Source organism: Oncorhynchus mykiss, chromosome 12, assembly GCF_013265735.2.
Source record: "Oncorhynchus mykiss isolate Arlee chromosome 12, USDA_OmykA_1.1, whole genome shotgun sequence".
Classification (NCBI taxonomy): Eukaryota; Metazoa; Chordata; class Actinopteri; order Salmoniformes; family Salmonidae; genus Oncorhynchus; species Oncorhynchus mykiss.
In genome coordinates this window covers 38,629,222-38,656,765 of record NC_048576.1, presented here as the reverse complement: position 1 = coordinate 38,656,765, position 27,544 = coordinate 38,629,222, and the positions used below count along the sequence as shown (strand labels likewise).

The 27,544-nt window shown below is 42.4% G+C and overlaps 1 protein-coding gene across 7 annotated transcripts in view; it reads left to right on the top strand.

Moving 5' to 3' along the window:
• LOC110537568 (dual specificity tyrosine-phosphorylation-regulated kinase 1A) overlaps window positions 1-22,220 on the top strand; it is a 43,328-nt gene extending 21,108 nt beyond the window's left edge. For 4 of the 7 annotated variants that reach the window (XM_021623707.2, XM_021623710.2, XM_021623709.2 and 1 more), the window contains 10 exons: window positions 9,791-9,987; window positions 10,736-10,855; window positions 11,192-11,380; window positions 11,753-11,900; window positions 14,008-14,294; window positions 16,820-16,966; window positions 17,359-17,499; window positions 17,605-17,908; window positions 18,222-18,346; window positions 18,571-22,220. In XM_021623707.2, coding sequence (XP_021479382.2) covers window positions 9,791-9,987; window positions 10,736-10,855; window positions 11,192-11,380; window positions 11,753-11,900; window positions 14,008-14,294; window positions 16,820-16,966; window positions 17,359-17,499; window positions 17,605-17,908; window positions 18,222-18,346; window positions 18,571-19,170 — 2,258 coding nt within the window. In that variant the 3' untranslated portion in view covers window positions 19,171-22,220. The remainder of the gene's footprint in view (window positions 1-9,790; window positions 9,988-10,735; window positions 10,856-11,191; window positions 11,381-11,752; window positions 11,901-14,007; window positions 14,295-16,819; window positions 16,967-17,358; window positions 17,500-17,604; window positions 17,909-18,221; window positions 18,347-18,570) is intronic. The other 3 variants (XM_021623708.2, XM_021623711.2, XM_021623714.2) reach the window with 1 other exon arrangement.
• The last annotated feature ends 5,324 nt before the right edge of the window (window positions 22,221-27,544 follow it).

The window sequence follows — 27,544 nt, the reverse complement described above, 5'->3', positions numbered from 1 at the left end:
CTGAATGTCCTTGAGTGGCCCAGCCAGAGCCCTGACTTAAATCCGATCGAACATCTCTGGAGAGACCTGAAAATTGCTGTGCTTCTCATCCAACCTAACAAAGCTTGAGCGGATCTGCAGAGAAGAATGTGAGTAACTCCCCAAATACAGGCGTTCCAAACTTGTAGCATCATACCCAAGAAGACCAGAGGCTGTAATCGCTGCCAAAGGTGATACATAAAAAATATATATATTTTTAAATGCAATTACTGAGTTAAGGGTCTGAATTAGAGGTTGGCCGATTAATCGGAATGGCTGATTAATTATGGCCGATTTTCAAGTTTTTATAACAATCGGTAATCTGCATTTTTGGACACCGATTACATTGCACTCCACGAGGAGACTGCGTGGCAGGCTGGCTACCTTTTACGTGAGTGCAGCAAGGAGCCAAGGTAAGTTGCTAGCTAACATTAAACTTATCGAATAAAAAAAACTATAAATATTAACATAATCACTAGTTAACTATCATGGTTGATGATATTACTAGTTTATCTAGCTTGTCCTGCGTTGCATACAATCGATGCGGTACCTGTTCATTTATCATCGAATCAAAGCCTACTTTGCCAAATGGTTGACGATTTAACAAGCACATTCGCGAAAAAAGCACGGTCATTGCACCAATGTGTACCTAACCATAAACATCAATGCCTTTCTTAAAATCAATACACATGTATATATTTTTACACCTGCATATTTAGTTAATATTGCCTGCTAAGATTAATTTATTTTTACTAGGGAAATTGTGTCACTTCTCTTGCGTTCTGTGCAAGCAGTCAGGGTATATGCAGCAGTTTGGGCTGCCTGGCTCTTAACGAACGGTGTGAAGACCATTTCTTCCTAACAAAGACAGTAATTAATTTGCCGGAATTGTACATAATTATGACATAACGTTGAAGGTTGTGCAATGTAACAGCAATATACAGACTTAGGGATGCCACGCGTTAGATAAAATACGGAACTGTTCCGTATTTCACTGAAAGAATAAACGTTTGTTTTCGAAATGATAGTTTCTGGATTTTATCATATTAATGACCTAAGGCTCGTATTTCTTTGTGTTATATTATAATTCTAGGATTTGATATTTGATAGAGCAGTCTGACTGAGCAGTGGTAGGTAGCAGCAGGCTCGTAAGCATTCATTCACTTCCTACCTGGGAATATTGAAGACTCATGTTAAAAGGAACCACCAGCTTTCATATGTTCTCATGTTCTGAGCAAGGAACTTAAACGTTAGCTTTTTTACATAGCAAATATTGCACTTTTATTTTCTTCTCCAACACTTTGTTTTTGCATTATTTAAACCAAATTGAACATGTTTCATTATTTATTTGAGACTAAATTGATTTTATTGATGTATTAAGTTAAAATAAGTGTTCATTCAGTATTATTGTCATTATTACAAATATATATATATATATATATATATATATATATATATATATATATATATATATATATATATATATATATATATATATATATATATATATATAGACGATTTATATATATATATATATATATAGACGATTTATATATATATATATATATATATAGACGATTTATATATATATATAGACGATTTATATATATATATATAGACGATTTATATATATATATAGACGATTTATATAAATATTTATATAAATATATAAATATAAATCGTCTCATTATTCGGTATCTGCTTTTTTTGGTCCTCCAATCGGTGTCGGCGTTGAAAAATCATAATCGGTCGACCTCTAGTCCGAATACTTATGTAAATGTAATATTTCAGTTGTTTTTTTAAAAATACATTTGCAAACATTTCTTAAAACCTGTTTTTGCTTTGTCATTATGGGCTATTGTGTGTAGATCAATGAGGGGGGAAAAAACTATTTCATTAATTTTAGAATAAGGCTGCAAATTAACTAAATGTATATTTAGCCTTGTGTTTTATGTTATTGTCCTGCTGAAAGATGAATTTGTGTCCCTTTGTCTGTTGGAAAGGAGACTGAACCAGATTTGACCTGTGCTTCACTCTACCTACTCAGTTTCTTTTTATAAAAAATAAAAAAAACTCCTTAGTCCTTGCCTGTAATACGTGATGGAGCCACCACCATGCTTGAAAATATGAATTGTGGTACTCGGTGATGTTGTTAGATTTGCCTCAAACATACTGCTTTTCAGGATAAAGTTAATTTATTTTAGTGCCTTATTGCAAACAGGATGCATGTTTTGGAGTTTTTTTATTCTGTACAGGCTTCCTCCTTTTCATGCTTTGCATTGTGGAGTAACTACAATGTTGTTGATTCATCCTCAGTTTTATCTTATCACAGCCGTTAAACTCAAACTATTTTAAAGTCACCATTTGCCTCATATTGAAATTCCTGAGCGGTTTCCTTCCTAGGAAGGACACCTGTATCTTTGTAGTGACTGGGTGTATTGATACACAATCTAAAGTGTTATTAATAACTTCACTATGCTCAAAGGGATATTCAGTGTCTGCCTTTTTTACCCATCTACCAATAGGTGCCCATCTTTGTGAGGCACTGACTGGTCTTTGTAGTTGAATATATATTTGAAATTCACTGCTCAACTAAGGGACCTTACAAATATCTATCTTTATGTGTGGAGTACAGAGATGAGGTAGTCATTCAAATCACAGTCAAGTCATATAGAAACAAATGTGGCAAATCAATGAACTTTTTGTCCTGAATACTAAGTGTTATGTTTGTGACACATCCAATACAACACATTACTGAGTATCACTCTCCATATTTTCAAGCATAGTGGTGGCTGCATCATGTTATGGGTATGCGGAGAGGACCAATGTTCCCTCTAAGCTGCGCGCGGGCGTGCAGTAGCCCAGAGACGGGACTGCCGTGCAGAGCGCAGAAGAAATATCAGCCCACAGAGGATGAGATTGAACGTCACTCAACTTTCTACCGTTTTCCCTGTTAGTTACCACTATCAATGTTTCCCTTTACTGTGGAAATTGTGATCGAATCAATGCAATATTAGCCACTTTCAATGCAACATACAGAAACAAAAGGCACTATGCAAGAGATTGTTGTAGGCAGAACGTATCAGAGAAAGATTCTATTGTGCATGACTCAGCCTGTACTCTACACAGACCTGTGGGGCATAACCAATCAGAGCTACAGTAGGCCTATATTCCAATAGACCATTGCCATATATGGATGAACTGGACTGTGTTTACAGCTGTGGTCGTGAGTAGATACGCTTGTCTTGAGATCAACAGAAAGAGCTGCATGTAGCCACGTGTGCACATTTTTGTTCATATCCTTTGCTAGTTAATGAGTAATTAGCCCAGTTATAGATCATTTGTAGACAGACATATGGGAGTGATTGCTTCCTACAAGACCACAAAACGTTTACTTTTATAGACATCTTTGAAAAGCCAGTCCAGTAAAGAGCCTTTTTTCTTTCTTAAATTGGCAATGTTGTATTTTGAGACAGGCTTGAATAGACTAAGTAGCCAATAGGCAGAGGGTAGCATAATTTGTCTGATTCTGTGTAATAATGGTATGGGAATAATAAAGCATTTTATTTTGTAAAGTGGTTTCTTGCATCAAACATTTTCAGTCACCTTGTCTGAAGGACTGGGCCACTCAAGGACATTCATGTTTTCTTTTTTAGGAGATTGATTTCCTCTTCTAGCTTAGTTCACGCTAATATTTGAGGTCATTTAGACAGACATGTCCTTGTTTTTAAGGACACACCTCTGATATTGCCACTCCTCCCACCTCACCGCAACTGAGTTGATGTTACAGGTAAATGCCAACCATGCTGCAATGGTTGGAAAATGCCAAAGCGCCAGGTATTACAATCCAAAATTGTCAACTAATGTGTGTTTCACAATAGCGCTGCCTTAACGCTAGCCAAAAATAGAGCCCTCAAGTCTAACTGTTTTAGTTAGTTGTAGCGACATAAGGAGCTCTGCAAAGCCGTCTTGCCAGAGTAAGTGAAACATATTTGAGTAGGCGTACTACTCCTTGACATTGATTAGCTAATGGTGTGACAGAACAGCACTGCTCATCATTATTTTGGGGGCTGCAGGTAGCCTAGAGGTTAGAGGTGGACCAGTAGTGGAAAAGTTGCTGTTTCAAACCCCGGATAGAGCTGGCACAATTATTGGATAATCGTGCAACTAAGAATTATGGACAATAATCGCGAACCCGAAAATATTTATCATCGCTTTAATACCTTAATTTTAGGAGAAGGTAGAATTCAACTTTTTATTCAAGCAGTTTACCCAATAGCAGTTAGTTTTTACATGAAGTAGGTCAAATTGGTAATCATTTTACGAGCACAGTTGGGAGGAAAAGCTTAATTTCCAAAAGTTCCAAGTAGTCAAAACCATTCATTTTTGTGACGTGGATGTCACCAAAGAGGTGCTGTATTCATTTTGTATGTCGTAGCAAATTTTGAAAGATGCATTACACTTTATTTATTTTGTTTGTAAAAATTACAATTCTGACAACTGTGCAATTTGCATAACAATTAATCGTTATGCAAAATTCCAGAATCGTCCCAGCCCTGACATCAGGCCTGGTGTAAAAAGTGGGAATTGATCTGGCACTTAGGACAAAAGTATCAACAAAAAAGGATAAAATGTATTATCATATTGAAGGCAGAAATGAGTAAATAATGTACAAATAAATAAATACATAAATTCATTGATGAACAGACACCAGGTTTGACTCTTAGGCTAAGTTTGTTTGTGTAATTGATGAATCAATTAAAACTGCTGTAGCTGTAGTTTCAATTGACCTCTGGTGGACTATAGCTCAACTCCACTTTAGTTGTCACTGAACTTCGGCCCAGTTTTGAGGGAGAAGACATGGCCTCACCTTTTCTGCTTTTCAGGGTGTTTTTTTTCTAGATTACACCTGCCTGTCAAGAAAAAATTGCAATGCCAGTTTACTGTAAAAGCAATCGTAAATGTGCTGCCTCAGCCCGGTTGGATTTCCCAACAGCATACTCATGCTGTCTAGTAGAATCAACCAAGCGAGCTTTAAATTGTGCATTAATGTATTTTGCTGAGATTGTATTGAAGCTGTCCAAAATTCTCCCCCAGAAATACAGTAGTGTATATTGATTCTCTATTAAAAGGAACAATAGCTTAGACTAAATGTTAATAGGAAAGTATTTCAACTGTGTAGTCACCATGACTGTCTCTTTTTATTATGAAATGTTTTAATGCTGTTATTCATGATGTGTTGTCAGAAGCAAATACATTGTGTTCTGGGATTATAAACTTAACTCAAGATTTTGTTTTCTAAATATAATTTAATTCTGGTTACCAAGTTCATAGTATCAGGCAAAAAAGATTCAGAATATGTCACTCTTTCCCATCACGGTTGTGGTACTCGGCTCCACTCCCTTATCTTAGGTTGGATGTTTGCTAGAGCTCTGTTCTTGGAGACTCTGGCTCCAGGTTCTAAACTGCTACATTCATTTCATCCAGCAAATAATGTGTTAAAAAAAGCTTGGAAATTTGACAGTGATTTTTCCATTTCTTGTTTATTACTTGTTTTCCTATTGGACAATAGAGCGGAGCTCTGCCCTAGCAACAAAAGTATGGTATTTGCATACTGTCTTCTGATTGGGCAAGCCGGAGAAAGCACAAGCCAATCACACAGTTTCTTCTTGGTGGTAGGCTATGCTAATTAGGTACTGTTGCTGGGGTTCAGAAGGCTGGTTACTCTCTGTGATTCTGCTGCATTGTGTTGCCTGGTGAGAGACGTTGATAAATGAGTACTTAATGATCTGCAGAATTCCCACTCACTGCAGACAGACTGAGATTTCAAAATAGAACTGAGAAGATTCGATTACAGGGCTATAGGCTTGCTTTCACTGCTGAGTTGAATCAGTCAAGTAAAACAACTGATGCAACTGGAATGTCTTTGCTAATATCTGTCTTAACTACTTATTTTTCACCCTATTCCTTTTACATTTTTTGATTGCCAGATACATGTGTACATGCCATATAATTATTTTTTACATGTGATGAGACATGAGATTTTACTGTGTGTGAATGCTTTCAGTATCATTTGGAAAAGTGTTCAGTCAAAGCACCAATATTTTTGGGGAGAATTTACCAAACCTCAGAAGTCCTTAAAAGTAATCTGAATTAATGACAAAATAGGCCACATCTTTTTAGCTGGCTTTGATCATATTAAAAATGCAACCTTGTGATATACACTGAGTGTACAAAACATTATGAACGCCTGCTGTTTCCATGAGACTGACCAGGTGAAAGCAATGATCCCTTATTGATGTAATTTCTTAAATCCACTTTAATCTGTGTTGATGAAGGGGAGGAGGCAGGTTAAAGAAGTTTTTTTTAAGCCTTGAGACAACTGAGACATGGATGGTGTATGTGTGCCATTCAGAGGGTGACTGGGCAAGACAAAAGATTGAAGTGTCTTTGAATGGGGCATGGTAGCAGGTGCGCACTGGTTTGTGTCAAGAACCGCAACGCTAAGGGGTTTTTCACGCTCAACAGTTTCCCGTGTGTATCAAGAAGGACATCCAGCCAACTTGAAAACTGTGAGAAGCATTGGAGTCAACATGGGAAGCATTGGCGTCAACATGGGCCACCATTCCTGTGGAACGCTTTTGACACCTTGTGTTCTTAATGTTTTGTATACTCAGTGTATATGTGTAATGTAATTCTATTCGTAACTCAAGCCTGTATTTAAAGCTATATTTCTTAGTCAACCCAGCAGCAGAGCCCTGCCACTGTCCCAGAGATCGACACAATTGTTTTAAGCATATTTGAAAGCTATAGGTGTATGCCAACAAATGCATAAACAGTAATGCAATTTTATATTTTGGGTTATCATAGGGTAAGACAATTGTACTAAGGTTGTGGTGTGGGGGCATATGTTGTTAATTTACATGACCATTACACAAAATTAAGTATCCCAGAGTGTGCCTTCAATGACTGCTAAATAACACTACTTGGAAAATCACACATTTCCTGTATGTGAATGTAACAGTATAGCTTCCTTCCCTCTCCTCGCCCCAACCTGGGCTCGAACCAGGGACCCTCTGCACACATCAACCACAGTCACTCACGAAGCATCGTTACCTATCACGCCACAAAAGCCGCGGCCCTTGCAGAGCAAGGGGAACCACTACTTCAAGGTCCCAGAGCGAGTGACGTCACCGAACCGCTATTAGCGCGCACCACCGCTAACCTTCTAGCCATTTCACATCGGTTACATGAAGTATGCATTAATTGCAACGCGAGACGGGTTTACCAAGAAGAACTTCAAAAACGACAAATTTGAGGCACCGCTTGCCGTGCAGTAGCAGAGAGAACCGTCTATTGCTTGGGTGACTGGAGTCTTTTGACAATTTTTTGGGGCCTTCCTCTGACACTGCCTAGAAAATAGGTACTGGATGGAAGGAAGCTTGGCCCGGTGATGTATTAGGCCATACGCACTACCATAGGCTACATAATATCTGCATGACTCGCCACCTTCTCATGGTAGATTTGCAGGCAGCGGTTTAGTATTACAGCAGTTTAGTGCCCGTTCATGTCAATCAAAGTGAAATATTTTCGGGATATTACAGTGATGGATTTACGGTTTGATAATGATTTTAGCGTTATCATGAGTATTTGTGCAATATGCTTTCTGAATAATGACTACACCTCACACAATCAAGTAGCTTTCCAACAGAATAGTGCTTGGTGTGAACATTGCTTCATATTACCCCAACCACATTGTTAACTTTTTTGTGTGTAAGCAAATAGAAAAATGCTAACTAGCGATAATGCTAACAATTAGCATAGACGCTAGCTGCCCATTTTTAGGCCACCCCTAACACAGTCATTGATTGTACTCTTCAATTATATAATTTTTAAGGTCCCTCTACACACACAAAAAATTAACAATATGGTTGGGGTAATATGAAGCAATGTTCACACCAAGCACTATTCTGTTCGAAAGCTACTTAATTGTGTGAGATGTGATTTGATTTTGTAGTCATTAGTCAAAGAATACTTTTTTAAATCTGCTTTCACTTTTTGAAACGCAGCCTCAATCTTTCATGAGTATTTTGGCAGTTCTTTAAGTTCCTTGACTACAGCAACAGGGAAACTGAACAGTAATTGCAGCAGCAGGGATTAGAAAAATATAATCCAGAGTGATGTGTTGAAAGATGACGTTACCCAGGGATTTAAGGGGAAAGGTGATGTCCGATTGCTGTTTATAGCATCAGACAGCAGCTCGTTGTGCTCTCTTTTTTTCCTCTCTCTCTCTCTCTCTCTCGGCTACTCTGCCAGAGCAGCTTTTGGGAATGAGTTGTGTGTGTGGTGACGCAGCGCTTTCCCAGCCTTCAGTGTGATGAGGTGGTGGTGGAGGGGAAGAGTAGGTAAAAGGCAGGCAGGTCTGAGTTCGGCTGATGCTCCCATCTTGATGCTGAGTCACTAGCCAGCAGACGACTCAGACTGAGAGGGTCCAACTCACTGAAAGCCTCCACAGCTCCCCTCATCCCTCTTCTTTGATTTAACCAAGCATGATCCAAGGTTACCCCCCCCCCCCCTCTGGTAACCCTGACTAAAAAAGCTTAATGCACAAACCTTTCCACATGAGCCCTAGCTATGTTTAATTTCGCCGTGTAACTGACTGCTAATCATTCCATTGACTTTTTGCTGGCAAATCTCTCCAGCTATTTGAGAGACCATCTGGAGTGTTGGTGAGAGCAACCTTGTGACAAAAGCATGGCTGTGTGGGCTGTGTCCTCTGGGTCCCTCCTGTTTGGGATGGAACCTGATCTGAGGGCGATGGAGCAAAGACTCCAGAGAGTCGCGCAGTGCTGTAGGACACATTAGACTCTGTCGTCATCATCATGTGCTGCTGCTTTTTTGTGATCTGATTTCATCCTGCATGACACTGGCCAAGGAGCAACTCTCCGTACAACAGGACAGAGAATGCCACAGTTTATCTTTCCAAAGCAACTCAGGTTCATTTACTGTGATTTGAAGTTTGTGTGGTGTCTGGGTATTTTAGGATTTAATTTCAAAAGCTATCTTTACAATATTTAGAATATTTCCTGGAACATATCGTTTCCTTCAAAGGTCTCATATGCCATGAATCCAGATGAGACTCAAGATGCCGTAGAAAACTAAAACTGTGCCATTATTCATTCACAGTTCATTGACATTTTAAATGCACTGGCAATTGTCAGCTAGCTATTTGGGACTTTGTACTTTTTTGCCCTGGAGCACTTTGCTACAGAATTTCTTTAATCAGCTTTGGGGCTTTTGTAATTGTTTCCCCAATCAATTATTCACTTAATATCTGGTGAACAAGGGATTCTTTTTTTTCTGGCCATCATGCAGGGATGTGATGAAGTAGTGTGCAGGTATTACATCATCTCCCTGCCATGGTCCTTTTTGTAGTTTTTTTTCTTGTCGGTAGGTTTATGGTGATGCTTGTTTTCAAGTATGCATTTTGGGTCGTGTAGGATGCTATCTTCCGAAATGGCTACAACTTTCTGAGAAATGGGAAGTCTGTTGATGGTAGCCTATGGAATAATCACTGGTAAAAGAATGATGGAAAAATACTTGCTCTAGTATACAAACACTGATTATTCCAAACACAATTACATAATTTCTTAAGTTGTATTATTTATTTAAAGGAACAACGTGGCAAGGGTTCACAATGAGATTACTGAGAATGGGGTCTTGTGAGAACCTATTGAATGTGTGTTGATCAGAAGGTGTCCCTCTCTTTCAGGAGGAGAGACTTCAGCATGCAAACCTTCATCTGTCCGGCTTGCCCCCTCGTTTTCGTTCCACGCTGCTGGGCTTCAGATGGCTGCTCCCATGCCCCATTCACACCAGCAGTACAGTGAGCGGCACCAGCAGACAACTGACGAGTCTGTGCCGGCTCTGCCCTACAGCGAGCAGGCGCAGCAGTCTATCACCAGCCAGGTAGACACAAAACACACGGTCATTCACGTGTACAATTACACGCACACTGATGCACACAATCATACCGACACACACACACACACATAAGCATGCACTCATACTCACACACATTGACATAAATACACACACACAGACCAAAAACATCCCCTCGCACACAAAGTGGTGCTAACCCCAAGCCCTGTGGCCTGTGCCTGCCTTACACAACACCGCTCGTGGTTGGCCTTTCTGTTCCTAGCAAAGGGCACTTCTCAAAATGTATTCCGACCCTGCGTGAGGGGTTATTCTTATTGTACAGGGAACATCACGGCCTGCGTGTCCAGGACAGTGGACTAATAATAAACAGTGTGATTTTCCACTTGATTTTATTACTGGCGACAGTTACCAAAATAAGCTGTGGGGGGGCTGTCAAACACGCCCATGACCTCGGTGTACAGTGGCTGCTGCCCACGTGTGTGGGTCTCTGATATCAGGCCCTCAAAGCTCAAATGTAGGTCCACTCCACTGAGTTCTCTACGTGATAGTTTAATCCTACTGTATATTTCCCCCATGTGTGTGTCAATCCTCCCACTTCAGTATGGTGAACAAATGACATCATGAATAGCAACATTTGCCACATAAAAACAGATGCACTTGAAGGTAGCTGAAGACGGGTGATCTAATGAATCGTTTTGATGAGATAGACAAGGTGAGTGTGTCTGTGTTTCTGAAAAGGTGATGTTCTCTGTGTTTGGTGCGTCTGTGTTTTAAGGTGACCCCTGATGTTGTCATGTTACAGAGGCGCATGCCCCAGTGCTTTCGCGACCCGTCCTCGGCTCCCCTGAGGAAGCTCTCTATTGACCTGATCAAAACCTACAAATGCATCAATGAGGTAAGTTCCACCACTCTCCCTCCGCCACACACTACACCTGTACCTGGAACTCTGTTCGCTCAAGGCCGGGGGGCTCACACACACACACACACACATACACAAAAGGAACAATCACTACTCAGAATTGTTGTGATTTCATAACATTTTCGTGGACAACACAACTGGCAGGCCTGAAGAAGGTAGAATCAGGCCTGCACTGAGCCACTTAAATTTTAATTAAATAGTTACAAGATCCAATGCAATCTCCAACTTGTACTGCACAGTGTTGGTTAGGGCCTACCTTTTTAGCAACCAACCTAATGGGTAATCTAGTAGGAACACTTTTTTTGTCGGCAGGTATACTATGCAAAAAAGAAGCGGAGACACCAACAGGGCCAGGGCGACGACTCCAGTCACAAAAAGGAGAGGAAGGTCTTCAACGACGGCTACGATGACGATAACTACGACTACATCGTCAAGAATGGGGAGAAATGGATGGACCGCTACGAGATCGACTCCTTGATAGGCAAAGGCTCGTTTGGACAGGTGAGTCTCATGATGAAATGTATTGTCAACCACCAGTGGAGCAGTTTCCAAGCTCACCCGGTATTGTTTCACCCACCACCACACCAGGTCTTTAATAGGCTAGACATGGTCATTAAGATTGACATGACATTTTATTTGTCACATGCTTCGTAAACAACCGGTGTAGAATAACAGTGACATGCTTAATCGTATGTTTGATTAAAAAAACGATGCATGAGTATTTAACCATACCTCCACTGTGTGTGTGTGTGTGAGTGAGAGACTGAGGAGGCTTTGATAAACCAGAACCCCACCCCCCGTGTTCAGTGCACGCATTTCCGCCCGGCTCATTGTGTTTACGATGATTTGTGTTTGGCTTCCCTCTCTCTCCAGGTTGTAAAAGCATATGACCGTGTTGAGCAGGAGTGGGTAGCAATTAAGATCATCAAGAACAAGAAGGCTTTTCTAAATCAAGCCCAGATTGAAGTGCGGCTCCTCGAGCTCATGAACAAACATGACACGGAGATGAAGTACTACATAGGTGAGGCCGGATTCCCCTTCTTTCTATACACCTTTCTCTCTCCCTCTTCTCTCGTTCATGCATTATTTACCTCCAGCTAAGAGATCATATTAATTAGGTGGTCAGGGCTCTAAATAAAAAATGAAAATCATTGGTAGCACTGATGGTACCAAAGTATTCAGACCCCTTGACTTTTTCCACATTTTGTTACGTTACAGCCGTGTTCTAAAATGGATGAAAGTTTTTTTCCCCCCTCATCAATCTACACACAATATCAATAAAGGCAAAGCAAAAACAGGTTTTTATACATTTTTGCAAATTGATAAAAAAAACTGATATCACATTTACTTAAGTATTCAGACCCTTTACTCAGTACTTTGTTGAAACACCTTTGGCAGCGATTACAGCCTTGAGTCTTCTTGGGTATGACGCAACAAGCTTGGTACACCTGTATTTGGGGAGTTTCTCCCATTCTTCTCTGCAGATCCTCTCAATCTCTGTCAGGTTGGATGGGGAGCGTCGCTGCAAAGCTATTTTCAGGTCTCTCTAGAGATGTTAGATCGGGTTCAAGTCCGGGCTCTGGCTGGGACACTCAAGGACATTGAGACTTGTCCCGAAGCCACTCCTGCGTTGTCTTTGCTGTGTGCTTAGGGTTGTTGTCCTGTTGGAAGGTGAATCTTTGCCCCAGTCTTAGGTCCTGAGTGCTCTGGAGCAGGTTTTCGTCAAGGATCTCTCTGTACTTTGCTCCATTCATCTTTCCCTCGAGCATGACTAGTCTCCCAGTCCTTGGCGCTGAAAAATATTCCGACAGCATGATGCTGCCACCACCATGCTTCACCGTAGGGATGGTGCCAGGTTTCCTCCAGACGTGATGCTTGGCATTCAGGCCAAAGAGTTCAATCTTGGTTTCATCAGACCAGAGAATCTTGTTTCTCATGGTCTGAGAGTCTTTTAGGTGCCTTTTGGCAAACTCCAAGCGAGCTGCCATGTGCCTATTACGAAGGAGTGGCTTCCGTCTGGCCACTCACCATCAAGGCCTGATTTGGTGGAGTGCTGCAGAGATGGTTGTCCTTCTGGAAGGTTTTCCCATCTCCACTGAGGAACTCTGGAGCTCTGTCAGCATGACCATCCGGTTCTTGGTCACCACCCTGCCGAGGCTCTTCTCCCCCGATTGCTCAGTTTGGCCGGGTGGCCAGCTCTAGGAAGAGTCTTGGTGGTTCCAAACTTCTTCCATTTAAGAATGATGGAGGCCACTGTGTTCTTGGGGACCTTCAATGCTGCAGAAATGTTTTGGTACTCTTCCCCAGATCTGTGCCTCGATACAATCCTGTCTCGGAGCTCTACTGACAATTCCCTAGACCTCGTGGCTTGGTTTTTGCTCTGACACGCACTGTCAACTATGGGGCCTTTATATAGACAGGTGTATACCTTTCCAAATCATGTCCAATCAATTGAATTTACCACAGGTGGACTCCAAGTTGTAGAAACATCTGGAAGATTGTCAATGGAAACAGGATGCACCTGAGATCAATTTCAAGTCTCATAGCAAAGGGTCTTAATATTTATGTAAATGAGGTATTTCTGTTTTTTATTTGTAATACATTTGCTAGAAAATGTTTTAAATCTGTTTTTGCTTTTTCATTATGGAGTTTGTGTGTAGATTGATTGAGGGGAAGAAATCCTTAAATCTATTTTAAAATAAGAATAATATAACAAAATGTGGAAAAACTCAAGGGGTCTGAATAATTTACAAATGCACTGTACATACACTTGACCTCTGTTCAACTTTGTGATGGAGTATTTACCATAGAAATACCAGAAAGACCCCAAGGCATCTTGTTGTTAGTGCGCAATCTACTTGATAGACACATTGGGGCATTTTTTGGGGGTGAGACCCCATTTGAAAATGTGTTTTACTCCAGGATGAGGCTTAATCTGTGTCCGGGAAACAGGCCCATTGACATTAGCCTGTCAATGACAAGAGTATCCAATTGCCTTGTGTATGTTTAACATCACTAGTATTTCGTGCAAATCCACCTCACCAACACATGCGCATTAGTCTTTTTTTCTTCTCTCTTTCTCTCTTTTTCTCTCTCATATCTCCTCTCTCTTCTCCCTCTCCCTCCAGTTCACCTTAAGCGCCACTTCATGTTTCGGAGCCACCTGTGCTTGGTGTTTGAGATGCTCTCCTACAACCTGTACGACCTGCTGCGGAACACCAACTTCCGCGGCGTCTCGCTCAACCTCACACGCAAGTTTGCCCAGCAGATGTGCACGGCTCTATTGTTCCTGGCCACCCCCGAGCTCAGCATCATCCACTGTGACCTGAAGCCCGAGAATATCCTATTGTGCAACCCCAAGAGGAGCGCCATCAAGATCGTGGACTTTGGCAGCTCCTGTCAGCTGGGACAGAGGGTGGGTAAATGAGGATGTTGTTTTTTCTTGGTTCATGTGGTGAATTTTAGATCTGACAGGCCATAGAAAAAGTATTGGATCAAACTGTTGTGACTAGGGCTGTACGATATATCGGTGAACATATCGGAATCGTCCGATATTAGCTAAAAATGCCAACATCGGGTATCGGCCCGATATCTAGTTTAACCCCGATGTGCAAAACCGATGTCAAAGCTGACGTGCATACCTGTGTAACGTAGGTACGTGACGTAATGACTCCACGTAAAATGTTGCGCTACACGTGCAACACAGCATTCCTAACCTAGCCCACAATGTATGCTGTGTGGATCGAGCAGTCAACAAGTAATTTGAAAGAGTAAGAAAATTTCACTGAGACAACTCAAAGGGGAAATCCATTAACGGCAAGATAATGGAGTTCATTGCCCATGACAATCAACCGTTCTCTGTCATGGGTGTTGTTGTCTTTCGCCGACTGGTTGAGCACCGGCACCCATGTTGCCCTACTGGAGTACGCATTCTATGGAATGCCGTTTGGGTCTTTGTGTGTGAAAAAATATACACTTGATGCGTCAAATAACAGTTCTATTATAGAATGTTGTGTGTTCTGAATTTGCAGGTGCAAGCGAAGTGCCACCACTACTATCAGTAGCCCTGTCAAAGCTGTACAAAAAAGTCTGTAAACAAGCAAACACCGGCTACGAACGATGTGTTTACAATACCGCGTTGGTAATAAAGCATTATTTGTTCGACCGCAACTTCTGGGGCTTCTACCCAAAGCTAACATTATAAGCAGCCAGCTAGCTTCATCTGGCTAGTGAGTCTCGACCGGACCATGTTATGTGTTGTGAAGCTAGCCACAATAAGGATTAGGCACAATAGTGGAATTTGTGGTTTGCCTTCAAAATAAAAAAGTAATGCAGAAGGTTACAATTGGTGGAATCATGCCATATTTAGATTAGATCATGTTAAACAAGGTTGGAATGTGAAACAATGAAATGGGGTATCAATCTACTCTGTGACACCCAGGTCACAGAGCAGGTCTACAATTTTACCCCTGATGTCCTTACACAGCTCTCTGGTCTTGGCCATTGTGGAGAGGTTGGAGTCTGTTTGATTGAGTGTGTGGACAGGTGTCTTTTATACAGGTAACGAGTTCAAACAGGTGCAGTTAATACAGGTAATGAGTGGAGAAAGGAGGGCTTCTTAAAGAAAAACTAACAGGTCTGTGAGAGCCGGAATTCTTACTGGTTGGTACTGGTTGGTAGGTGATCAAATACTTATGCCATGCAATAAAATGCAAATTAATTACCTAAAAATCATACCATGTGATTTTCTGGATTTTTGTTTTAGATTCCGTCTCTCACAGTTGAAGTGTACCTATGATAAAAAATTACAGACCTCTACATGCTTTGTAAGTAGGAAACACTGCCGATTTTGCAGGTTATCAAATACTTGTTCTCCCCACTGTAGATTGGTCCGACCACCATTAATCAAATAAGAACCGTCTTATAAATTAGGGTTATTTTAGATGATGACAGCTAGCTAACTATATAGCTAGGTAACTATAGCTACTGAAACAGGTTGCTGTTTTGCTATGTTTTTGGGGAAGAGCATTGTTTGCATCCATGAGCTAGCTAGCTTATTTTTATGACCAGCACTGTAGGTGCGCGAGACAACTTTACCAGTGTCATAGCATACGTATCGATGAATCGTTGTGACATACGAAATACGAGTGATTAGTGTAATCAATGTCTAATAACTACATAAAAAATTAATAAGCGTGTTTAATTATTATGTGATGTGCGGTCATATTCATGTCCTGATTGGTCATCAAGCTTATTTGACACGCGTGTGTGTAACCTTTATTTAACTAGGCAAGTCAGCTAAGAACAAATTCTTATTGACAATGACGGCCTACCCCGGACGACGCTGGGCAAATTGTGCGTTGCCCTAATCGGACCCCCAATCGCGGCCGAATATGATACAGCCAGGATTCGAACCAGGGCCTGTAGTGACGCCTCTTGCACTAAGATGCAGTGCCTTAGACCGCAGCGTCCATGTGTGTGTGATAACTATTTAACTGTACTAGAATGCTTATAAGGCTGCTAAAATTTTTTTTATCGTTTTTCTTTTGGCAAGGAATATATCGGTATCTGCCAAAAATGTAATGTCGGTGCATCACTAGTTGTGACCCACTATGGATTCTGTATTTAATGGATTCATTTATTATTGGATAGATGGATTGGTAGAGTATGATGTGGAAAGAAAATTAACAAATGTTTTTCATTCATATTTGTGTGGAAAAGATTGCACATTACATGGCCTACCCTACACATATGATGACATAAGTACCAAATTGTAGCAACCCGTTATCCTCTTCTAACCTTGAGGGAACATCCACTGTAGCTAACAAACTTTATTTCTGCTGAAAACCTGCCGTCTGTTTGTCTTTATAGTTGACCTCCTACAAAAGGAGAACATAAATGCCATGTCCTAACAGCCGTGACCCCTTTCTTATCACTCAGATCTACCAGTACATCCAGAGTCGGTTCTACCGATCCCCAGAGGTGTTGCTGGGCATGCCTTACGACCTGGCCATTGACATGTGGTCCCTGGGCTGCATCCTGGTGGAGATGCACACCGGAGAGCCCCTCTTTAGTGGGGCCAACGAGGTAGGATTTATGGAATGAAATGATGCAGTCATTATTTGGGATGATATAATTTGTCAGATTATGCTGTCCTGCAACATTATTGTGCTCATGAGAGATTTTCAGTTTTTACCATCATGAAGATGGCAGGCATAGGGAGTGAGAACCTTATAATGACCAACAGAGGGAGCTGTGATGCTTTTTAACTTTTTAGTAGTAGACATGACTCAACTTTTCACCTATTTGAGTTGTTTTAGTTTTGAAAAATGTTATGTTATTTCTATGTTTTATCAATATTTGTATATTTTAAAAAAGATCAAGGTTTTTAAACTCTGAGGAACAGGCAATTTAAAACTCCAGTACAGTCCCGAAGAGGTTAAGATGTTGTTCTCAGTTATGTCTTCCTGATTTTTCAGATTGATCAAATGAACAAAATAGTGGAAGTGCTGGGCGTCCCTCCCAATTACATATTGGACCAGGCCCCCAAGGCCAGGAAGTTCTTTGAGAAGATGTCTGACAGTACGTGGGGTGCAAAGAAGACCAAAGATGGCAAAAGGGTAAGTTCAACAAATCACTCTGTCAATTATGTTGTGTTGTGATGTCATAACTCTTCTTTGCAATAGTATGCATCCTCCTAAAGTTTCTGCTCTGTGTGTGTGCAGTATAAGCCGCCGGGTACGCGGAAGCTGCACAGCATCCTGGGTGTGGAGGCAGGGGGTCCTGGGGGGCGGCGGGCAGGCGAGTCTGGCCACGCTGTAGCCGACTACTTGAAGTTCAAGGACCTAATCCTGCGGATGCTGGACTACGACCCCAAGAGCCGCATCCAGCCCTACTACGCTCTGCAGCATAGCTTCTTCAAGAAGACGGCGGATGAGGGGACCAATACGAGCAGCAGTGTGTCCACCAGCCCAGCGCTGGAGCAGTCCCAGTCCTCGGGAACCACCTCCAGCACCTCCTCCAGCTCAGGTAGGGAGAGCACTGCAGCCGCGACGCTGCTAGGAGAAGTGGGTGTTCATGTTGAAGCTTTAGCATGATGTTAGACCCGTGTCTCTGTCCAATCCTGGGGGAACCCCAGGGTGTTCACTTTGTTTGTTCTAGCCCAGCACACTGGGAATCCCTCAGGAATGGATTTCAAACCCTGGATCAGACATGATGAAATGATAGCAATGAACTAACAGCTCAGGTACAGTAGTGCAGTGCCATCAGGCAGAATGGAACTGTCTCAAAAGTTCAACATTAAAATTTAATGTCAACCTGCTTCTGTTTCTCTTTCCTGCAGGAGGGTCATCTGGCACAAGCACCAGTGGGCGGGCTCGCTCGGACCCCACGCATCAGCTCCGGCACAGCGGAGGTCACTTCAGCGCCTCCGTGCAGGTCATGGACTGCGAAAATCTCTGCCCACAGGCAAGTCACACAAACACACACACACACACACACTATTACTCCTGGCCAACTTAGTCTATAACCCAGGTTGACAACCTTTACATCAACCATGAGCTAGATGAGTCCCATAGCCACAGGGGAAGTGTTGGGTTCTCATAACATATGTGTGTTTATTCAGACCGAGTTAAATGACCTCTTATCAGTTGTTAGTTACTCAAACTGACTGTGTTGTTGTTGTGCGTTAGGCGAGGCAGCCGTTCCCTCCCCCCGTGGGCTGGGCTGGTGGCGAAGGGGTGCAGACTGTGACGGTGGAGACCCATCCCGTCCAGGAGACCACCTTCCACGTGCCTCCCCAGGCGCCCAAAGCCATCCACCCTTTAGCCCCCGGCAACATCTCCACCCATCACCACCATCACCACGGACACCATCATCATGGACACCATCATCCTCATGGACAGCAGGGCCTGCCAGCACGGCCCCGGCCCCGCCTATACCGCTCCCCCACCAACAGCGCCTCCACGGAGAACTCCATGGAGGTGGTGCACGGCCACCTGTCCATGACCTCCCTGTCTTCCTCCGCCTCCTCCTCCTCCACATCTTCCTCCTCCACCGGGGCCCAGGGCAACCAGGCCTACCAGTTGCGCCCGCTCCCCACCAACGCAGCCTTGGACTTTGGTAGGAATGGGAGCATGACCATGGGACTGGGTGCCTTCTCCAACCCCAGACAAGAGACTGGAATGGCGGGCCACCCCACCTACCCCATGGGCATGAGACAGAGCATAGACAGGGAGGAGTCGCCCATGGCGGGAGTCTGTGTACAGCAGAGTTCTGTCGCCAGTTCATGACTAAACTGAGAATGTTTTTGTTTTTTTCTATTTGTATTTTTTTAGGTGGTGTTTTTTTCAACAAAAAAGTGCATAGAGATCAAAAAGCTGCTTATAATTAGAGGGGCGATTATCACCGCTACCACAGTGCAGAGCCCACCATCTCTCCAACTACTCTTCCCCATGCCACCCTTGGGTTTCTCTATTCACTTTGGTTTTCAAATGGGATTTTTGGATTTACCATTTTCAGTGTTCACAGGGAATTACAGATTTTTACTACAAACTGTCTCGCATTGCATACTTCACAACAGTACTGAAACACCCATACATTTCACATTCACCTCTCACTTGACTGCATGGTTTGCATTATTCCTTGTTATTGTCAGCTGAGAGCTTAGAAGTGTGTGGTTAGAAAATTACGTGGCCCTCTTTTGCCAACGGCTATTTAGTAAAGAAATTGCTACAGTACCATAACACTTCCAGCAACTCCTATCCACACATTTGCCTTTTTTCCCCTGTCTTTGGCAAGAATTATTTTCTCTTTTGTACTTTTTGTTCTCATTTGAATTTCTCTGTTCTGTTGTGCAATTCCACCTGTGAGTTGTGAGACCTGTAGAGTTGCAGAGGAATGAAGCATTATGCAGGGGGGTTCCGTCCCGCTGGGTTTGTCCGTGTCACTCTTTCTCTGTTTGAGATGGGTGCCGATGCGTACTGTGGGCCGGCGCTCTCTAGCCGAGGTCAACATGTGTGCAGCTGGGCAGCAGAGAGCTGGGAGGCCCCAGAGCAGTGAAGGTGGGCCCTGACCAGGTCCCTGGAACAGGGCCACACTGACGAGATCTACTGGGGAGCAGCAGCCAGGGCCGGTCCTGCCCAAAACTAAAGTACAGATGTCCGGGCAGTAGCAGTTTTTTGAGATAACCCTTTGGCCTTATGATTTTTTTGACTCTGAAATGAGGGTGGGTGAAAGAAGCTGGACATTATCGTTTAAATGAGAAAATAGCTTTCCTGTATTTTTGAAGTATGGATAAAAACAAAAAAATCTTTAAAAATTTCAAATAGGAAGAAAAGGTGTTTTTGAGAATGCTAATTTAAGAGGCCTTTAACTAAAATGTATGACTTGCAAGGCCCAGTGATTGCAGGGCCGTGCAAGTTCACAGTGGTGTTTTTGCAAGATGGATGGAATTAGCTACGACTGTGTCCCTTCCTGCTTTTTACTTGCTTTTCTTTGCTTTGTTTCTTCAGCATGTGGTTCCTCCAACAGAGCTTCTGCACAAATGTCTTCAGTTCTTCTTGAAAATGAAAACATGCAGAATTTTATGTGACTGATTTTTTTTTGTCTCACAATTATGCTGTGAATTTTACAAAGATTTATTTTCCCTTTTGATAATTTATTGTACCAAAGCTGTTTTTTATAGCACATAGATGTCTGTAACAAATAATGTAGCAGTTCTGCACTTTGACACAAGGTGTATCAAGACCTTTTTTAAATGTCAGTAAAAATGGCTGTATCTATTGCTTTAGCAAAACTGGAACTGTTGTTGAACTCAATACATTTACTGTTAGCTGTATCCTCGACAGAATTGGTTGTAAGGTTCTCAAAAAAAGACAAAAAGACAAAAACAATCTCTCATTGGTATAACTTTTTTTCCCCGTTATCAAGGACTTGAGGGACAATAGATGCCAACGCTGGTTGCTACTCTGCGGGTTCCGGAGTATCAGTATGGTGGCTATGAGTCGAGGCAAGTCCTCCTATTCATGAGTCGAGAGGGAAAAAATGTTAATAACTGCATTAATCCTTCAATTTGAGACCTGGGATTTAGAGGCTGTTTCAAACATGCTTATCTATCTGGGTAAAGCTGCCTTAAAATGACTTTTGGCAGTCTTCACGGTAGTGGCTAAAATGGTACCGCTTTTCCCCCCTCAATTTTGAAGCAACCCTATTTGACCTAGCCAGCAGAGGCACTGTACACATCCACATGTTTAGATGGTTTTGGAGATGGGGTACTGCTCTAAATTAGCTCAAATTCACGTGTTTGACTGAAGCTATCACCATGGGTGTAAAATCCAAAAGGAAACTAGTAGGGATGGATGGAGTGAGAAGTGAGCCCTGTCTGCTGGAGCGTCATACTCCAGTCTCCTCGTGTGATGCCAGAGGATACGAGAGAACTGGCCAACGTTTTGTACCAGTTGCAAATGGAACGGGGCGGCAACAGCTAGAGGAAAGGTGTCCATGACAACACAGGCTTCAGGTGTTTACTTTTCAACCCCATTTTAATAGTTGAAATAGAATTTATGTATATATTTATATTTTTTTAATAAAGGAAGTTTAGAACTCACTACTTTTTTCCTAATGGTATTTTGAGTACATTTAAGTCAATGTGGAGACCATGCAGTGGAAGTTATTCTGTGATATTAGTCAATGGGTAACAGTGCTTCCAGGCCAAAGTAGTTGACAATGCCAGTACAAATGCAAAACTTGTAGGGTTTAAATTTAAACAGGACAATAGATATGCATACCTTAAATATTATAGACAGGGTATAGTGTGTGGGTGTATGTCTACAAACCTGAATGACAGCTGTGTTTTAATATATAACAAATACATAAGAAATGATGTGCGTATTACAGGAACTAATTTAAGTTGCATTAAAATTGGCATAAGCTTCAACCGTGGGTCCATTTGAAGTCAGGCTACTGATACATGTGTGTGAAAGCCATGATCGTCACCATATAACCAGTCAACAAACATCCAACGTTTACTCCCAAGTGTTCAGTATAATTTCTGCTCTGCTCCCTGTTTCATTCAAATAAAAAGCTTTGTCCTACTTGCCACCCTTTATTTTCTGTCCCCCAGTCTGATTTTGAGTGATTGACAACATAGTTTGGTTACAGGACATCTGACATGCACTGTTAAGATTAAACGACATGGGGAAAGTACCTGTGTCCACAGATTGTAAGATCTAGTCAATACTTGCTGTGTATATGATGTTTCAAAAAGATACAAAATGGACAAGCCCTTTGTATTATATTCAAGCGGTCGTATGTATGATATAAAAAAGTTCATTAACTTGTACTGAGTCTGTTCTTTTTTATTTCCTTTTCACTGGGTAACAGGACTAACATTCAATCACAGTAGACCTGTCTAGAATGCCAACCCAAGCATTTTAACTAGTCTAGTTCCCATCATGACAATTTTATGCTTCAGTAATGAATGCAATATTAAAAAGACCCAAATCCAAGTATGTTATGTCCAAATCTGAAAGTATCAAAACTGTATTGTGAAGCTCAACAAAGTCACTTTTAGATTTTTGCACATGCGAAAGATGCTAATATCAGGCCCATGACTTGCATGGGATATGTGCCACAAATGCTAAAACGTTAGCATGTGGAAACTGCGCCAGGGAAACTATTAGTTGGTTCCAGCGAGCAAATACGACCATCACCATCAATCATAGTTGATTCCGCCATTGTCACACATACCACATCGATACAGAAACTAAACCAAAGCATGGATTGCTATCCCGTTTGACACAATGACATTGAACGTGTGTTAGCCGTGTTAACCAATGATGTGTATATAAAGCATTGGTGTTAACCCTTCTCCCCACTTGGTCCTTTGATTGTTATGAAGGGATTTCCATCCTTAAAAATGTTGAAAAGTCACAGTGGCACTGAAGAACCAAGTAGAACAGAATGTTTAGACACTGCAGAAAGTGAGACAAAATGATGGAAAGACCCAAGCCCCTTACCTTTGCAATCATTTTAATACTTGCTTGCTGTGACTTTCATGCCAGGTAACTATTGTATGATGTCTGGTGAAATTAACGTTTGATACATTTTGCAGCTGCTGTTTTCTTCCTGCTTGATATACTGTAGAGCGGCATCCTCTTTTGTGTGACACCTGTGAAATAATGTATTTGGTGTAATGATTAAGGTGTGGCAGACAGTAGGATTGTACTGGTGTTAGAAGTGGGATAGAGCTACTGTAAGGCCATCGGAGGTGTGCCCAGGTGTTATCGACTTGAGATAGTTACGTGTGGGAAGGAAAAACATCAGAAATCTAATCAACACCAAAGATCTCATCAACCGGTTCAGACCTTGGTGTTGGCCTAATGGTCAAGGTGTTGGACTGAGAGGGACTTGTTTGGTCTACCTTCTGAACTCTGCTCCGGACAAGATAAATCCCTTCTTAGCCCACTTTTAGGATAACACAGTACCACTGATATGGCCCGCTACCAAGGACTGTGGACTTTCCTTCTCCGTGGCTGACGTAAGACGTTTAAGCGCGTTAACCCTTGCAAGGCTGCCGGCCCAGGCGGCATCCCTAGCCGCGTCCTCAGAGCATGTGCAGACCAGCTGGCTGGACAGTTACCAACATATTCAATCTCGCCCTATCCCAGTCTGCTGTCCCCACTTGCTTCAAGATGTCCACCATTGTTCCTGTACCCAACAAAGCAAAGGTAACTGAACTAAATGACTACTGCCCCGTAGCACTCACTTCTGTCATCATGAAGTGCTTTGAGAGTCTAGTAAGGATCATATCACCTCTACCTTACCTGACACCCTAGACCCTCTTCAATTTGCTTACCGCCCCAATAGATCCGCAGACAATAAAATCGCCATCGCACTGCACACTGCCCTATACCATCTGGATAAGAGGAATACCTATGTAAGACTGCCGTTCATTGACTATTGCTCAGAATTCAACACCATAGTATCCTCCAAGCTCGTCATTAAGCTCGGGGCCCTGGGTCTGAACCCCGCCCTGTGCCACTGGGTCCTGGACTTCCTGACGGGCCGCCCTCAGGTGGTGAAGGTAGGAAACAACACCTCTTCACTGATCCTCAACACAGGGGCCCCCGAGTGGCGCAGCGGTCTAAGGCACTGCATCTCAGTGTTAGATGCGTCACTACAGACCCTGGTTCAATCAGCCCTGGTTCAATCCCGGGCTGTATCACAACCTGTATCACAACCGGCCGTGATCAGGAGTCCCATAGGGTGGCGCACTGCATCGTCTGGGTTAGGGGAGGGTTTGGCCGGGGTAGGCCGTCATTGTAAATAAGAATTTGTTCTTAACTGACCTGCCTGGTTAAATAAAGGTTCATACATAAATAAAAGGGTGCGTGCTCAGCACCCTCCTGTTCACCCATGATGGCGTGGCCATGCACGCCTCCAACTCAATCATAAAGTTTGCAGACGAAACACAACAGTAGTAGGCCTGATTACCAACAATGACGAGGTGGGGGACCTGGGAGAGTGATGCCAGGAAAATAACCTCACACTCAATGTCAACAAAACCAAGGAGCTGATCATTGACTTCAGGAAACAGCAGAGGGAGCACGCCTGTATCCACATCGACAGGACTGCAGTGGAGAAGGTGGAAAGCTTCAAGTTCCTCGGCATATACATCACTGACAATCTGAAATAGTCACCCACACAGAGTGGTGGAAGAAAGCGCAACAGTGCCTCATCAACCTCAGGAGGCTGAAGAAATTTGGACAAACTTTTACAGATGCCCAATTGAGAGCATCCTATCGGGCTGGGTACGGCAACTGCACTACCCGCAACTGCAGGGCTCTCCATTGGGGAGTGTGGTCTGCCCAACGCATCACTGTGGGCAAACTACCTGCCCTCCAGGACATCTACAGCACCCGATGTCACAGGAAGTCCAAAAAGATAATCAAGGACATCAACCATCCGGCCTGTTCACCCCGCTATCATCCAGAAGGTGAGGTCAGTACAGGTACATCAAAGCTGGGACCGAGAGACTGAAAAACAGCTTCTTTGTCAAGGCCATCGGACTGTTAAATAGCCATCACTAGCCGGCTTCCACCCGGTTACTCAAGCATGCCCGTTAGAGGCTGCTGCCCTTGGAATTACTGGCCACTTTAATAATGGAACATTAGTCACTTTAATTATGTTTAAATAATGTTAACATACTGCTTTACTCATATCATATGCATATACTGTATTCTATTCTACTGTATTTTAGTGAATGCCACTCCGACATTGCTCAATCTAATATTTATATATCTATATATTAATTCCATTCTTTAAGTCTTAGATTTGTGTGTATTGTTGTGAAAATGTTTTAGATAATACTGCACTGTTAGATACTACTGCACTGTCGGAGCTAGGAATACAAGCATTTCGCTACACCCGCAATAACATCTGCTAAATATGTGCATGTGATCAATGAAATTGGATTTGATTTGATTTACAGTAGCTAAACTATGTACGTTTGTCACCAATTGCGTAGCTTTAACTGTTACTGTCAACATTCTCTTGTGTCTATGTATTTAAAAGTCTTCCCTCTCAACTTAATTGATCACTATTATATCATGCTCCTGAAAGTATTTGCAATCGACTGAAATATTGTAACCATTCCTTAAAGTGCAGTACATATTTCAGTCACAAGAGGGTATTCTAACACAAATGTGGAGAACATCTCACCAGTAAAATGGATGTGCAGTTGAGGAATTATATTTCCTTGCTTGTTTTTTGTTTAATGGATATGAACTATGTTTATGTTCCTTGTGTATGTCTCATGGCCTCTCAGTCCCTAACAACATCTAACCCACAGCCCCATGACAAGTATGCTGATCCATATCACTTACAGTGCTTTCGGAAAGTATTCAGATCCCTTAACTTTTTCACGTTTTGTTACGTTACAGCCTTATTCTGAGGCTCGAAATTGATCCATTGATCATCCTTGAGATGTTTTTACAACTTGCTTGGAGTCCACCTGTGGTAAATTCAATTGATTGTACATGATTTGGGAAACGCACACACCTGTCTATAAAAGGTCGAACAGTTGACACTGCATGTCAGAGCAAAAACCAAGCCAGGAGGTCGAAGGAATTGTCCTTAGAGCTCCAAGACAGAATTGTGTCGAGGCACAGATCTGTGGAAGGGTACACAAAATGTCCGCAGCATTGAAGGTCCCCGAGAACACAGTGGCTTCCATCATTCTTAAATGGATGAAGTTTGGAACTCTAGTCTGCCTAGAGCTGGCCACCCGGCCAAACAGATCAATCGAGGGAGAAGGGCCTTGTCAGGGAGGTGACCAACAACCGATGGTCACTCTGAAAGAGCTCCAGAGTTCCTCTGTGGAGATGGAGAACCTTCCAGAAGGACAACAATCTCTGCAGCAGTCCACCAATCAGGCCTTTATGGTAGAGTGGCCAGACGGAAGCCACTCCTCAGTAAAAGGCACATGACACATCGCTTGGAGTTTGTCAAAAGGCACATTCTCTGGTCTGATGAAACTGATTGAACTTTTTGGCCTGAATGCTAAGCATCACGTCTGTAGGAATGCTGTGGAGATGTTTTTCAGCAGTAGGGACTGGGAGACTAGGATCAAGGGAAAGATGAACAGAGCAAAGTACAGAGAGGTCCTTGATGAAAACCTGCTCCACAGAGCTATGAACCTCAGACTGGGGGCGAAGGTTGACCTTCCAACAGGACAACGACATAGAGCACACAGCCAAGACAGTGCAGGAGTGGCTTCGGGACAAGTCTCTGAATGTCCTCGTGTGGGCCAGCCAGAGCCCGGACTTGTACCTAATGGAACATCTCTGGAGAGACACCTCCAGTGCAGTGACGCTCCCCATCCAACCTGACAGAGCTTGAGAGGATCTGCAAAGAAGAATGGGAGAAACTCCTTAAATACAGCTGTGCCAAGCTTGTAGCATCATACCCAAGAAGACTCAAGGCTGTAATTGCTGCCAAAGGCGCTTCTGCTTCAACAAAGTACTGAGTAAAGGGTATGGACACTTATGTGAATGTGATATTTCAGTTTTTTTTTATACATTTGCAAAAATGTCTAAAACCCTTTTTATACTTTGTCATTATGAGGTATTGTGTGTATATTTATGAGGGAAAACAACTATTTAATTCATTTTAGAATATGGCTGTAACATAACAGAAAAAGTGAAGGGTCTGAATAATTTCCAAATCACTTTATCTTTACTCTTGTTTTGGGGGTAAATCAAACACATATTTATTTCAAACAAACTTTATCAATCCGTTTAAAAAAAATGGCAATGTAGTCATTTAAGTTTTTTTTGTACAATTATTGTGCTTTCATATAAACCATGCTTATCATCCATCAATTGTCTGTGCACTATCACACTAAAAGAACAACTGCATGGGCCTGGGGTGGGCGGCAGAGATTGGAGTGGTCAGTGACAGAGACAAGCAGGGTAAAACCAAAGTAAAGACCAGCATGGAGACTTTGTAAGTCAGTGGAAGGAATTTCACAATGAGAGAGAAATGGTAATCTTTGAAAAGAGATTGGTGCCAAAGTCACCAGTAAACAGTGACATGTATTGATGTAAGGTTGAGGGGGGTTCTACAGTAGTGATTCTTGAGGCTCAAACCAGGTTTCCATCCAAC